Source organism: Amphiprion ocellaris, chromosome 9 (genome assembly GCF_022539595.1).
Source record: "Amphiprion ocellaris isolate individual 3 ecotype Okinawa chromosome 9, ASM2253959v1, whole genome shotgun sequence".
Taxonomy (NCBI): Eukaryota; Metazoa; Chordata; class Actinopteri; family Pomacentridae; genus Amphiprion; species Amphiprion ocellaris.
This window is the reverse complement of record NC_072774.1, coordinates 33,365,415-33,379,731: the sequence shown is the minus strand read 5'-3', so window position 1 is coordinate 33,379,731 and position 14,317 is coordinate 33,365,415. Positions and strand designations below refer to the sequence as shown.

General features: G+C 42.1%; 1 protein-coding gene across 4 annotated transcripts in view; it reads left to right on the top strand.

Annotated features, from left to right (window-relative positions):
- LOC111569393 (intermembrane lipid transfer protein VPS13B) overlaps window positions 1-14,317 on the top strand; it is a 322,692-nt gene that overhangs the window by 305,167 nt on the left and 3,208 nt on the right. For all 4 annotated transcript variants that reach the window (XM_023271473.3, XM_023271472.3, XM_023271475.3 and 1 more), the window contains exons 54-65: window positions 193-339; window positions 1,621-1,907; window positions 2,597-2,724; window positions 2,880-3,076; window positions 4,475-4,593; window positions 5,280-5,730; window positions 6,188-6,346; window positions 6,642-6,870; window positions 9,116-9,292; window positions 10,185-10,355; window positions 11,421-11,597; window positions 13,782-13,884. In XM_023271473.3, coding sequence (XP_023127241.2) covers window positions 193-339; window positions 1,621-1,907; window positions 2,597-2,724; window positions 2,880-3,076; window positions 4,475-4,593; window positions 5,280-5,730; window positions 6,188-6,346; window positions 6,642-6,870; window positions 9,116-9,292; window positions 10,185-10,355; window positions 11,421-11,597; window positions 13,782-13,884 — 2,345 coding nt within the window. The remainder of the gene's footprint in view (window positions 1-192; window positions 340-1,620; window positions 1,908-2,596; window positions 2,725-2,879; window positions 3,077-4,474; window positions 4,594-5,279; window positions 5,731-6,187; window positions 6,347-6,641; window positions 6,871-9,115; window positions 9,293-10,184; window positions 10,356-11,420; window positions 11,598-13,781; window positions 13,885-14,317) is intronic.

Here is a 14,317-nt window from a genome sequence, read left to right as displayed (position 1 = left end):
TTTTACATCAAGGCTGTAGTGGGAATCAAGAAATGTTTGGTAGTGCATTACTTACTTTGTAGTGTATTTACTAACTACTCTATGTTACTAGTCATTTTGACCACACAAGAATGATATACAGATCTTACAAAACATCATTCTTTTTTTTATCATCTATTGCTGACAGCTTATTGTCTGTTGTTTATTCTGTAGCTGTGTCAGTTCTGTGTGTCATCTGTGGTGAGACACGGCATTCAGATCCTACAAATAGAAGACAGAACCATTTTCGTGAACAACACTCCTTACACCGTACACTACAGGCCTCTGCTGACTGACCACGCACTGGGAACTGATGACCAGGTAATCTGAATGCATGTTTATTCCTGTCAGTGCCATGAACTGAGGACTTCTTTGAATTGCACTTTGTTTCCAAACTGCTGTGCACAAAAACTGACTCAAAGACAGTCTTACAAAAGTACACAAGATGCCGTCTTTCACTAATGAACCGTCAGCTATGTCAAATGGTCAAATACAAACAGAATGTACAGGGGAAACTGCTTCTGTTGACACCTGTCCAGTTTCTAAGTCTGCACCAATGGTTAGCTGCAGCTCTAAAACACTGGAATGCTATAAATCCTCTATAGATTTATTTCCTTACAGCTTCTTTATAACCATAAGCCTGTGTGTGCTGTTTCAAGCATATGCCTGGCTCTGCATTGTGTCTCTCCTGTCCTGCTGAAGTTTCTGAAGCTTCACACATACACGATATTCCCTATACACATTACACACACACACACGTCTACCCCAGCACTACCACACATACATATCGCTGGGATGTTGCAAGCCATTTTCCATCAGATCATGTTCCTCCCCCCCTCACTCCCTCCACCGTTCTCACCATGTGGCAATGGCACTTCATAGGGACATTAGACAAACACCCAGAATTGGATGCAGGTTTCCCGTCTTGCTTTCATCTGCTGCTTGTCCCCAAAGGGAGCAACAATGTTGTGATGTCATTTAACGAGCCTTCAGATCCCCTTATAGAAGGATGGCAAAGCTTGCCAGTTGCCACTAATTGACTGAAAAACCTTTTAAAAAAAGAGCTTAAAAAAACTAAAGAGTGGGCGATGGGCTTAACAATAACATAGACCACAAACAAGGCAAGGAATGCCTTTCTACTTGGTCTATTCATCATGCTTAGTGCCTAATCCCTGTAGTCCTCTACTACTCACTGCTCACTGGCTGCTAAACCAGCACAACAGGGCTTCTCTGCTACCAATTTAGTGCTAAGCTCAGTGGGAGAAAGAATAGAGTACAATAACAATGTGGTTTTGCGATGTATCTTTTGTTATAATCACTTGCATCTTCTCTGCTCTCTGTCTTTTTTTTCTTTTTTGCCTTCATGTCCCGTCTCATATCCTTTTTTTCCTTTTTGGATTATTTTTTTGTCCATTTCTTCTCATTTGCTCCCTTCACTTCTACTCTTTTCGGTCTCTTCTTTTGTTTTTCATCAATCATTTTCCTTTGCTTTGTTTTTTCCTTACTCTTCTGTCATTTTCATACATTCACTCATTTGCCTTTGTTTTCTTTCATTTCTTTTCTTCTCCTTTCCCTTGTCTTTATATCATTTCTTGTTCCCAGGCCTGTGAGATACCAGAGACCACAGTGTTCACCCTGCCTCCTTCTGAGGAGTCATCTGTGGCCAAGCCGTGCTCAGTGCCATGCTGGGACGTCCTTCAAAATAGTGTCCAGGGAAAGGTGGAGTTCCCTTTACCACTCAGACATATGCTCTTCAGCTTGTTTCCAAGGCCTGATGCTGGAGTTGGATCTGCAGCATGGAGCCTCCCTGCTCCTATCCGAGCAGACTTCCCAAGGCAGAGTTTGTCTGTTCCCGGGGAACCGGACTCAGGGGGTGGCCTGAGCAGCAGGTGGGTGAAGCAAAACATTTGTGGTTTGCTGGCCGTGACAGTCCATTTAGAGCAGGGTACCGAAGCCTGACTGGCACTGGATACAAAGTGAGGAGTCACTGTAGCGAGTCACACTTTGTTAAACACTGGAGATGAAGCAGGAGAAGAAATGCCCTCAACATTTCCACTGTCAGTCTCTCTGGTTGTCTTGTGCAATTGATCCCTCTCAGATTCATGCTTTTTTTGTCTTGAGTTCTTTTTCTGTCTTTTTTCTTGTATTCTTTTCTTCGCCTTGGTTAGCCCCATTAGATCGCTGCTTGGATGACTTTCAGGAACTGAAAACTGTGATATGTGCCCTAAATGGGACAATGAGCATTTAATTTTTCACAGATCCATTTTTTGTGTGCTTGTGATTAACTGGTCAGCTTGACTTTACTCGTTTACTGACTCAGAGATATAAGCAGAAACAGAATTGAGGACTCATACAAGCACACACACACATAGACAGTAATGATGTGTCACTGCCTGGCTTCAGTTAGGACTCTCCCCATGGAGATTTGCAGATGGACATAGCAGTAATGTGACGTCTGACATGCTGGTGGGTGTGTGAGCTCTTATCTGTGTGTGGTTAGAAGGGCTTGGGTTATGAGCCATTTGCGGACAGTTTATTTATGGGTTTGTTTATTTATGTTTTTATTTATGTTTTGCAGAGCCATAGTACTGACATATCAAGAGCACCTTGGGGTGACATATATCACCCTGAACGAGGACCCCTGTCCCCGTATGCTTATCCACAACAAGTGTCCTATCCCACTGCTGTTGAAGGAAAATGTAAAAGGTAAGAGGGGGAAATTCTGGCTGCACTGGACACTTCTCCTTTCACCCAGGTCATAACTTATCTTCTTAGGACTTTTCCCATCTTGGCTCTGACCACAAGCCTTTTGGCTCAACTGACAAGTTTTCTTTTCTGTTTTTTCCTCTTATCATTCATAGAAACTCCAAGGATTGAGGTGTACTGTCGTCCTCTGCCTGCTAACAGCTCCCTGCACCATGAGCTCCATCACCACTTCTCCAGTTTCCCAGAGTGCAAACAGAAAGAGATGATACCCACACTGCTGCTGAAAACCACCTCAGACCACAGCACCACCGACTGGACGGATCCCATAGACATCAACTGCCCCGGCACTCAGGTACGACGGTACATGCATCCAGGATGAGCTTGTCTCACACGCAAGAGCGTTTAACTGCACATTTTAAGGAGTAAATTAAGAAACTGTCATTTCTCTCCTCTGAAATTGACGAATCTCGTGCACTTGTGCATTTTAACAAAGATTTTCAGCAAGTGTGTCTTCTGAGATCTTACCTTCTTAATTGCTACAAATGCATATCTAAAAATCTGACATCACCACTGCCAGTTAAAACAAGACAGCTCCAGTAGCAACTAGATCGAGCCAGAGTTGGTGGCAAAAAAAAATTAGTCCTATTACAGGATTGTAGCTGGTGTTTGAAATAACTAATAACAGTCATACACATTATGCCTGGAATTCAGTTGAGCCCTGATGTTCACAAGAATTTTACAAAAGCAGGCTTAACATTGGAAAAGGTTTTCCAATTTGTATGAAAGTGAACTGTGTTTTATATGGCTACTCCATTATAACATTACAAATGAAAATAAGGTCCCAGAAACTTTAGTTTTTTATCTTATGTACCTGTCTATGGGCACGTGTGTGTGTGTGTGTGTGTGTGTGTGTGTGTGTGTGTGTGTGTGTGTGTGTGTGTGTGTGTGTGTGTGTGTGTGTGTGTGTGTGTGTGTGTGTGTGTGTGTGTGTGTGTGTGTGTGTGTGTGTGTGTGTGTGTGTGTGTGTGTGTGTGTGTGTGTGTGTGTGTGTGTGTGTGTGTGTGTGTGTGTCCACTGGGGTTAAACAGCAACCCAACCTAAGTATTTTTGGTCTGGTCAGTGTAGTAGTGTGAGGTTAGCAAAACGTTAAGGAGCAGAGTGTGTAATGTTTGGTGTTGTGTCTAGGCAGCTGTAGGTTGGGGTTGAGGCCGGGGCTGCGTATCTCTGGTTACTGTGAGGTCTCAGTCTGACCTCCGTGGTTGGGGTGAGAGGTCAAAGGCTAGACTTGTTATGACTGCTCAGCGAAGCTCTCAGCAGTGATCTACTTCCTTTGGTCACATGAGTGTCTGGAGGTGAAAGTGAAGAACTTGCAACTTCTGAAGCATTTACACAAAGAAGCCTGCACAAAACACTGAGCTGAGCTAGGAATCTGTAAAAGAGTAAAGTTGCCTCCTCAAATTTAATTCAAAATGACTGAAAATGAGCATGTGTAAAACTGTTCATACCTTCCAGTGTAGCTCTGTTAAATACAGTCAGATGATATGAGGTGTGTGTCACTTACATTTTGTTGTACACTATTCTTTATTGTTGGTGATGTTGTTGTGGCAAACGTTGTTGGTGAATGTCTGTCTGCAACTGTAATATCTTTTTTATTGTGGTAGAATTTCTTTCGCAGTGGCTGAAGACACAAAGAGAATTTCCAAAAGGATTATAAAGGAAAACTGACTGTCTGCGTTCCATTGTTTTTCAGGTGGTGTTTGTGCCAGGCTTTGGCTGTCTTTACATAGACGTATTGTATGAGAGAGGCACCCTGGTTCTGTCTCTTGCACCAGAGGGCAGCGTGGACGCTGTAATCAACCAACACAGCGGGTATGTGTGCACAGGCAGTGGTTTTATTGTTGTTGTTTTATGCTCCCTACATATTTTAAGCATAAGAAATCAACCGTACATTGTGTTCTTCCTAACCTCAAGGTATCTACCCGAGTGCCTTTTATTGTGTTCACTTCAATTTGCTTGATGATTATTGTTAACAACAATGTTTTCATGTAGCAGCTGTTACTATACTCCAGACACGAAGAAGCAGACATCATTTTCACCACAGGAGGGCAATAAAACCTTCTGGTGTTGTCATGAGTGAAATTAGTGTACAGTAGAGCATGGTATTACAGCTTTATTCCATTACATCAACACATAGCTGCTTTGTCATTTTGGCAAAACAGGATATTAATATAATCACATATTGGGTAAATGTAAACAAATTACCTCAGACAATGATCTTTGTTATGGGCTCTGGTAGGAAATTCATGAAACATCAGCACAAGATGAATGAGTTCGGTCTCTTATTATCCTCTACAAATAATCAAAGTCATCATACACATGCTCAGCTGAAACTTTAGTAATGTCTATGATGGAAATGTTTCTTGTTTATACTGCAAAAAGGACAATTAAATTTATGACAGCCTCAACTGTTGCTATATTTTCATGTTTGAAAACCACACTCAGATTTTGTTGTTCATGCTGTACTTTTACTTTGATCATTTCTGTTTTGTTTTCAGGACTTCCAAGCTGTCTGTTAGAGTCCTCCTGAGTGAGGCCAGCATGGCGTTAAGTGATGACATCACCAGTCCCTCTGGTTCTGTTGAGCTGCTGAGACTCACGTTAACCAAGCTGCTCCTCAGCCTGGCTCCTGCTCCCACCTTCCTTCCCCCGGAGCTGCCAGTTGACCCTGAAATGGGAACAGCATCCATGTCAGCTCTGATGTCTGACGCCTCTTTGATCGAGGTTTACTGCTCCAGCCTGCAAGTGGACAATCAGTTGTATAACCGGGCAAGTTTCCACTTCCCTGTGCTGCTGTGCCAAGATCAGAGAGGGGGAGCTGAACCCGGGGGTCTGTGGACCAGCGATGCCAACCCCAGCGAGTCCCTTGAAGCACTAGAAGAGTTCAAACGCTCCTGTTTTCTGCAGCTGAGGATGACGCTAGCCGGGGACAAATGCACTGTGGAAGAGGTTAGATTCATTTCTGTTTCTCTCTCATGAGTACTTCAACTTGCAACAGCATAGTGGCATGCAAGCACATTCCAAAGAAGTCTTGTAATGCAAACAGATACATAAGACTTTATAATGTCCTACCAGCAATTCAACAACTTCTCAAGTATTAGTAGAAAAATTATTTCAGAAATGTTGTCATTTGTACTTACTATATATGACTTAAAGCATTCTATTATCCTGCTGCCATATGAATTTTCCTACTGAAAGTGTCCAACACAGTGTCATAAATTAGCTGTTATATGATTTCATTCTTCCAAGAGGCACAAAAATATCTTAAGACACTTGAAAGCAGTTCAACAGCTGTCACAATCTGTAACACACTGGTAGTCTATCTGCCCAAGTCACTGTATTTTCTTTCAAAACAATTGTGAAGTAGCAGTTCTCAGAACAGTTTTTTTTGTGCGTGTTTCTTCAGGTCACATTCCAGCTCCAGCCTGCCAGAGTCTACCTTGAAGACACTTTTGTTTACTACATTAAGACCCTGTTCCACACCTACATCCCCAACAGTGCTTTTACCTCAGCAGAGTCCCAAAGAAGCAAAGAGCCTGGATCAGCCTCCACTCTCCCTGAACAGGTGCGGTATTCATCAGGTTTTTGTTTAGGTACCAATTAGGCTGAATGTTTTCTAGTTTAGTCACTGCATTCTCATAATCTCATTACCACAATGGAACCTTCTGCTTGTACCAGACACACAGGAAGCAGCATTTAACATCCGTATGGAGAACAGCAGGCCGACGCATCATGTCTGCCCACTGCCATAAACATCCCTGTCCTGAAATAATTCAGGACAGGGACGGATCATTTTGTTAATGATATACTGGAATATGCCAGTAAATAATTCCTTGTCACCATTGTGATTTCTCATCCAGGTTCTTCAGTCGGTGCAGGCGTTGGTTCACCCTGTGAGGCTGCAAAGGCTGACCATCCAGCCAGTCAACCTGCTGGTCAGCATCCACGCCTCCCTGAAGCTCTACATTGCTTCAGACCACACTCCTCTCTCCTTCTCCCTGTTTGAGAGAGGGCCCCTCTGCACCACAGCCAGACAGCTGGTTCATGCTCTGGCTATGCATTATGCAGCAGGAGCCCTCTTCAGAGCTGGTAGGTAGTACATGAAGTGAGTTATACAACAGATTTTGCACCCAAATGCATCATAGTCATCTGCTGCCAGGTCCATCTGCACCCCACCGTGAATGCAGCCGTGTATTCACACTCGATTGATAATGATGTATGCACATTATTTTTCATTACACCACACAGACACACATGCATTACCTGCATATAATGGGCTGTCTGTCACAGTTTTTAGTGTCAGCTTCCAAATAACTCAAATCTATAGATTAAGTCCAGCTTATGCAGAAATGAGCAGAGAGAATAACAGGATGTGTGCTCAGGTGGGAAGTTCTACGATTAGTTCTCACCAAGTTTAGAGTTGAGCTTTGAAATGATTGCACCCAGTGCTCAGCTGTTAGCTGATTGCTTTGTGGCAGAAAGTGCAGTAAAACTGTAGTGCTCCAGGAAGCAAAACCTGAATCACCAGAGGCCTGAGAAAGATTTACATTCGGTCATTGTCATAATTTACTGTTTTATCATAGGGTTTGACTGATGACTCATGGTTCACACTGTGTTTGGAGGCAGTATGTTATGGTTAATCTGTAAACGACCACTGAGTCTAAGCCTGACTTATCAGACCCTGTAACGACTCCATACCTCTCCCCTGCGTTGTCCTCCTGTCTAGTCAAAGCCTCCACACATGGTCTGATTTAACCCAGTCATTTCCACATCAGAAATCTCCATTCTGGCCAGACGCTTCCTTCCCGCTGTCTCTCGTTAGAGCCCTCATTTCTGCTCGTATTTCAACACGTCACCTCACCGCGTTCTCCTCTTCCTGAGTCATCATGGGGAGAGAGAGAGAGAAAGAGGCTCTGGGAAGAATTGCATTCTGTGTCTGATTAACGTGAGGATGTACGGTGCTATCATGGCACATACGTGTAAATCCATGCACATACAGCCTTACAGAGAATATCAAAATCCATACGCTATCTGTGCATAAATTTCAGCATCTGCATGTATATGAGCACATTTAAAAGCATGACTCAGCCCTGTAAACATCAGCTCCTGTCAAGACTTTCGGCTTTACCAAAACCACAACTAGGAGACCATATAAAGCAGAAACCACCACGAGGCCCCACTGGAGTTGGTTTCCTACCATTAGAGTCCATCACTCAAGTGCAAATTGACAGAGAATAAGAGCAGAGCGCGGCCTGGCGTCTTGAGAAATGGCTATTTGATTTTTGTGATGCAATTGTCAGTGCATAAATATCAATGAGCCGTGCCATCTGAAGGGAACTTTATGGTTGAATGAGAGAGGTGAGATAGTAGGAGGTTGTAAATCTAGCTGTGGCACATGTATGATTTCATGCCAGAGCCTGTGGGTGATTTTCATTATACTAGTATGTCTCCTCAATTTCCTCAGTCTTCACCGCGTGTTTGCTCCTCCCAGCGAGCATGTAAGAGGTAGGATACACCTGCGTTTCCTCGCTCTAAGTTCCTCCAGAAGCCTCCTCTCACACTGAGAGAAGATGAAGGAAAGCTTAAGTTAGCATAATGAAAAGTCTGTGTCCATTTGTCTTTGTGTGCACAGGTTTGTGAATCTTGCTCAGATCAGAATCCTGATGTAAAATACTTAAACACACTTATGTAGCTTACTCTGAGTTGCTTATATTGACAGAGTCTCCCACTCTGAACAGTTTTTGGCAAGTAAAGGAAACTGAAAGTGAGTTTACTCAGGGGGCATGCATGTGGAAAGTTGCTGCTCAGAGCAAATGTTCCAGATACATTTCTTTTAATTTCTGTTCAATCATAAACTTATTTCAGCCGTCTTAAACATTACTGTTGGATTATAAGATATGTTCTGTGAATTCTGTGTTATAACACCACCAATACTCCCTCCAATAATAACACAGTTACAGTAGGTTTCTTTAAATATTTGCTTTGAGTCCAGGTTGTTCTGGTGAAGCTGAACAGAGAAGAAAAAATATCACTCAAAAATAGATACTAGCTTAGTTCATGACCCTATGCCGTGGGACTGTGCTATCTTAGCATTAAGGGGTTGGAAATAAAAGACACAACAGGTTATAAAATCATCATATTTGTGGCTAGTCAAAACAGAAAGGTGCGAGTATGAGCATTTATTCATTAAACACAATTAAATAGACTTTAAGACATATCCTGTTTGAATACAATTTACCACATGAATGAGCTCATAGGAGGCAGTTCTGTTAGGAACATTAGACACAAATGTAACCATCCAGCCTTCTGTGTTGTGGTGTTTCCTCTGTCTCAGGCTGGGTGGTGGGATCTCTGGAGATCCTCGGCAGTCCTGCTAGCCTGGTGCGGAGCATCGGTAATGGCGTGTCTGACTTCTTTCGCCTGCCGTATGAGGGTCTGACCCGTGGACCCGGAGCCTTCGTCAGCGGAGTGTCCAGAGGCACCACCTCCTTTGTCAAACACATTTCAAAAGGTAACACTAATGTCCACAGTCTTTATTCTGTTCTTGTTATTGTATTTTTTTAGTCTAAAATAAGTAACGGTTTTAATTTAAACATCTCCCAGACAGCTTTTGTATCAGTCAGTCACAACATTAAAACCACTGACAGGTGAAGTAACAACAATGATTATCTCAGTAGAGCTGCACCTGTCAAGAGGTCTGCATTTATTAGACTGCAATAAACGGTCAGGTCTTGAAGTTTATGTGTTGGAAGCAGGAAAAATGGGCAGCATTAGGCTCTGAGAGACTTTGACAAGAGACAAGCAGTGATGGCGAGATGACTCTACGTATGCATTGGTTAGTAGCTACTAAAAGTGTTCTAATGAAGGACATTCATTGACCCAGCAGCCCAAGGCCCAGTGATGCTCATGTGGAGCGTCGGCAGACGTTTTCCGAGTTTTTTTCCATTTGTCATTCGCATCCCTGATATAATCTGATGCACAGTTTTCAGTTAGGTTTTAATGAAGGAGTGATAGCACATCTGTTAAAATAAACTTTGTGCTGTTTGATGAACAAAAAATATTAAAATTAAAAGAAAATAAATGTCCACATAGCAGCAGGTCTCACACTGCTTCAGTGTTGGTTTTTGGCACAGGTGGCCAAAAGCACATGAATCACAAGATTTAGTGAATACCTCATGATATGTCCGTCTCCTGTTTGTAAATCAGTGAGCAAGAAACGGACCAGTGACCAGATTAATTAGGATTAATAAAACTGTGTACTTATTTACACACAGTTGCCATTTCAGTCTATGATGGATGGTAATGTGGGTTTAAATGACCTTTACAGCTTCTCTCCACTCATAAACAGTCTTTCATAATGTCATTGCAAACACTGAGTGTGAACATGTCATATCTTTGATCAGGGACCCTGACGTCCATCACCAACTTAGCCACCAGCCTGGCGAGGAACATGGACCGTCTGTCTCTGGATGAAGAACACTACACCAGGCAGGAGGAGTGGAGGCGACAGCTACCAGAGAGCCTCGGGGACGGACTGAGACAGGGACTGTCCCGACTCGGCATCAGCCTGTTAGGTATGTGAGGAAGTGCACAGATACACAGACGCTCAAATACTCCTCCTGGAGTCATCATTGTTATAGTTGAGGCTTTTGCACCGTTTCTAATCAGGAACAGCAGCACACATTTTTCACAACGTTGTCATCATGTTTTAAATTTCAGAATTTGGTTCCAAAACTTCTCTTGGTCACACAACTATTTTTCTTAACTCACACTATTAGTCATGTTCTCAGTAACACAATATAACTAGGTTTAGATGGGAAGTGACACAAAAAAGAAGCAGAAAACTTCTCAACCATTCCAGTTACAAATACCAATGCTGTCAGTCACACAAGGTGGACACTTTCCCACATTTTTGGAAATCATGAAGGGATACAGTAACAATGTGGGACTACAGCAAAACGAATCATTAAAGTAATAAATGAATGCCAAGAAATACTGTTATGTTTGAAATGAGAAATATATATATTCTGCATATTTAGTTTTATTACCTTTCATCGGCCAGCCCAGTACAGGATCCCTCCTGCCTAAACATCAGGTCACTTGATACGTATGGAAACATGTTCTGCCCACACACATTCATCTGCTGTCCCCTGGCACACACTCAAAGAGGTGCACGCACTGTGGTGTGCACAATTACAGTGAGCTATGAGGCTGAGCCATGGAGACAGCACAGTAGGGACTCAATAAACACCCGGAGGGCAGTAAAAACTCAAGTCTGTCTCAAATCAGACTCACAGCTACACAGAGCATTTTGTCATTGAAACCAAACAGCTGCTTACAGTGGATTATAATTCCTGAGATGCACCGTCCATGACATCTGTGTGAGACATACAATGACTGGTCAGATATTTTCTGTAGGGCAAAAGCAAGTCTGGATTCCTGCAGAACTCAGATCCTTTATGTCTAACTCTGATTTCCATTTCTTACTGAAATGAAATATGGACCGGGCCTTTGTTAATCTATGAAACGTGTTGAATTCTCTGTGTATTTTGCATTTAGTAACAGACGTTTTTTTTATCTTGTATTTATTTACCAAAGTGCTTCATTTAAGAACAAAGACTTTTTTGTTGTTCTTTCAGGAGCTATAGCAGGCATCGTGGACCAGCCCATGCAGAACTTCCAAAGGAACTGGGAGCTGCAGAGCTCAGCTGGCAGCAAGGCCAAAGGGGTGATCTCTGGAGTGGGGAAAGGCATTGTGGGAGTTTTCACCAAGCCTATTGGAGGAGCAGCCGAACTGGTGTCCCAGACTGGATATGGTGAGTTCAGGATTATAAAGACGACAACAGTTTGAATACATTCAGCAGGTTTTTTAACTGTTTCAGGCAGTTTTAGAAGCTGTATTGCAAAGTGAAAAAAACCCATGCAACTAATCATTTTGGATACCAGTTGATAGTTTGAGAATTTCTAGGACAGTAGAGAGTCGTGTCCATACAGGGTTCAGTTCAGTTTTTCAGCTTAAATACTGCAAACACAGTTAGTTTCATCATGACTGTGTAATCCCTGGTTTTAGGTTGTACTAAACAGGCTGTTTTGCTCTGGAAAGTAATGAGCTGCTGTCTGTGTCGATGATTAACAGTTAAAGCTGGTTGGTTAGTTAGGCATTACATGACACCTTGGTGGAATTCTTACTGACTTTCAAAGTTGAGAGGCTAGCTAGTTGCAGGGAGCCTGAAAAAGGTCAGACCTAAACACCTTTTTATCTTTACATCTTTTTTTTTTTTTTTTTTTTTTTTAACAACTCAATGTTTCTAAAATCCACAAAACACAATAAAAATGTATTTTTACAACATGGAACCTTTAAATGATCATAAAACCCTCAGTAAAAAGCAGCTGTACTTCCCTGTTTGATTCCTGACATTTGACAAACTTCTTCAGTTCTACTTCAGTTTTGTTTTCGGTAGAGGAAAAACAAACACAGGATATGTGTTTGAAATGTTTATTTATCATCAAATAATGTGCATTACATTTGCAAATGAATGTCAAATCTGTGAGACAGAAATGCAAACATAGACTTTACGTCAAACATTAAAGCACCGTAGCTCTTCAACACAGCAGCAAACTGATGTTTGGCCATGCAGCAAGGTCTCAAATGAATTTAACTTTCACATTTACTGGGTGTCCCTAAAGTCTGGACACATAGGAAATATTAACTACATTTTTTGTCTCCACAGATTAAATATGACTTTGTTGAAAGAAGAAAGAATTGAACTGGTACTTCTCAGTGGACATGAAGGATGGACATATGGAAAGATAGCAGATGAATTTCTTCTTTCAACAAAGCCAGATTTAATTTGTGGAGGCAAAAAAAATATAGCTGATGAGATTTCCTATGTGTCCAGACTTTAGGGACACCCTGTACATTAAACACATGTATGAATTAGAGTCAGTGTGTGGGGTGGATGGATGATCACCTGCTCTCATCTCTTCAGGCAGGGACAGGTGTTTTTTAAGGAAGACCTCAGCAGAGAGCTGATACTCATATTCCCTGATCATACATGTAGGCTGCTTGGTTCTCTGGAGTTATTTTGTGTTTTACTGGGGGCAGAGATGAGGGTGGGACTGGGTCAGAGGGTGGTGTGTGTTGCGCTAACAGGTCTTGACTGCAGCACATTAAACTACCAATGAGGTGAGCAGCCCCATATAAGAGCGATGCCTCCCCAAGGCCTGACCCTCTGAGTTCAACAGACTACTGCACATAAACCTGAGCAAATGCTCGCCGCCGGTCGCTCTCACAGTAACTAGAAGCTCCTTCTGCTGGTAATATATGCAGATCAGCTGCTTACCTTGTGCTGTAATTCTGTCACACTCCATGCTCTCCTATGAAACACTTGGATCTACACAAACACCCAGTCAGAGCTGCCGAGTGCCACTGCAGTGACATCATTAATGGAGCTCACTGTAGTCTTTATGACTCTGTTTTAACTACTTGATGACTTCACTGGCTCGCTACTGCTGTCGCTCTGCTGACAGCTACAGAGACTTCAAGGCAAACTGACCACACACACATGGGTTGTGAACTCGCTTTGACATGTATACGCAGGAGCATCCTATCATGTCCTGCATTTTATTTATGACTATGAAATCTACAGTAGAAGCAAAAACACGTAAGCAGAATGTTGATACCGTGCACATAATGTTTAAACATCTTATATACACTAGGAGTCAAAAGTTTGGACACAGCTTCTCATTCAATGCTTTTTATTTATCTGTATTTTTTTCTAAATTATAGATTAATGCTGAAGATTGACATTTTTTTGTTTACGACATAATTCCATATGTATTCTTTTATAGTTTACATGTCTTCAGTATTAATATACAATGTAGAAAATAATTAAATGAACATCATTGAATGAGAAGGTGTGTCCAAACTTTTGACTGGTAGTGTCTGTATTCAAATATGTAGTCAGAGATGCACTGATGCTGACTGTTTGTTTTAACAGGGATCCTCCATGGAGCAGGACTGTGGCAGCTTCCTAAACAGCTCTATCTGCCTACAGAAGAAAAGTCAGCTCTGGCCCCAAACAGCCACCTTAAATATGTCTGGTATGACCTTGCAGCTATTCTTTATTCCTGCCGTCTCCTTCTGTACTTTTGCTCTTCTTTAAAAGTGGGACATGTGTTCTCGCCTCTGCTTCTTTGCTTTTCTTGGACCCTCTCCAGGATCTGCTGTTCTTTTTCTCCCCCTTTACCTCTCATCATTTTTGCTGTTTTGTTTAAAAAAAAAAAAAAAAAAAAAAAAAAAGAACTAAAACCTTGGAGGGTTCATTACCTACTTTCCCCCCGACACACAAAAAAGAAAAGTATGGAAAGATGTGGAAAGATGTTTGACCTTGATCCCACACATGGTAGCCAGCTTGCCCTCCCTTCTTCTCATCGAGCCATGTTAAAAGGTTTTTATAAGCACTCTGCCAAAGCCGCCAGCTAGAAATTGTTCTTGTTGTTTAACTATGAGTCTATCCAGAGATGTTTCCCAGTG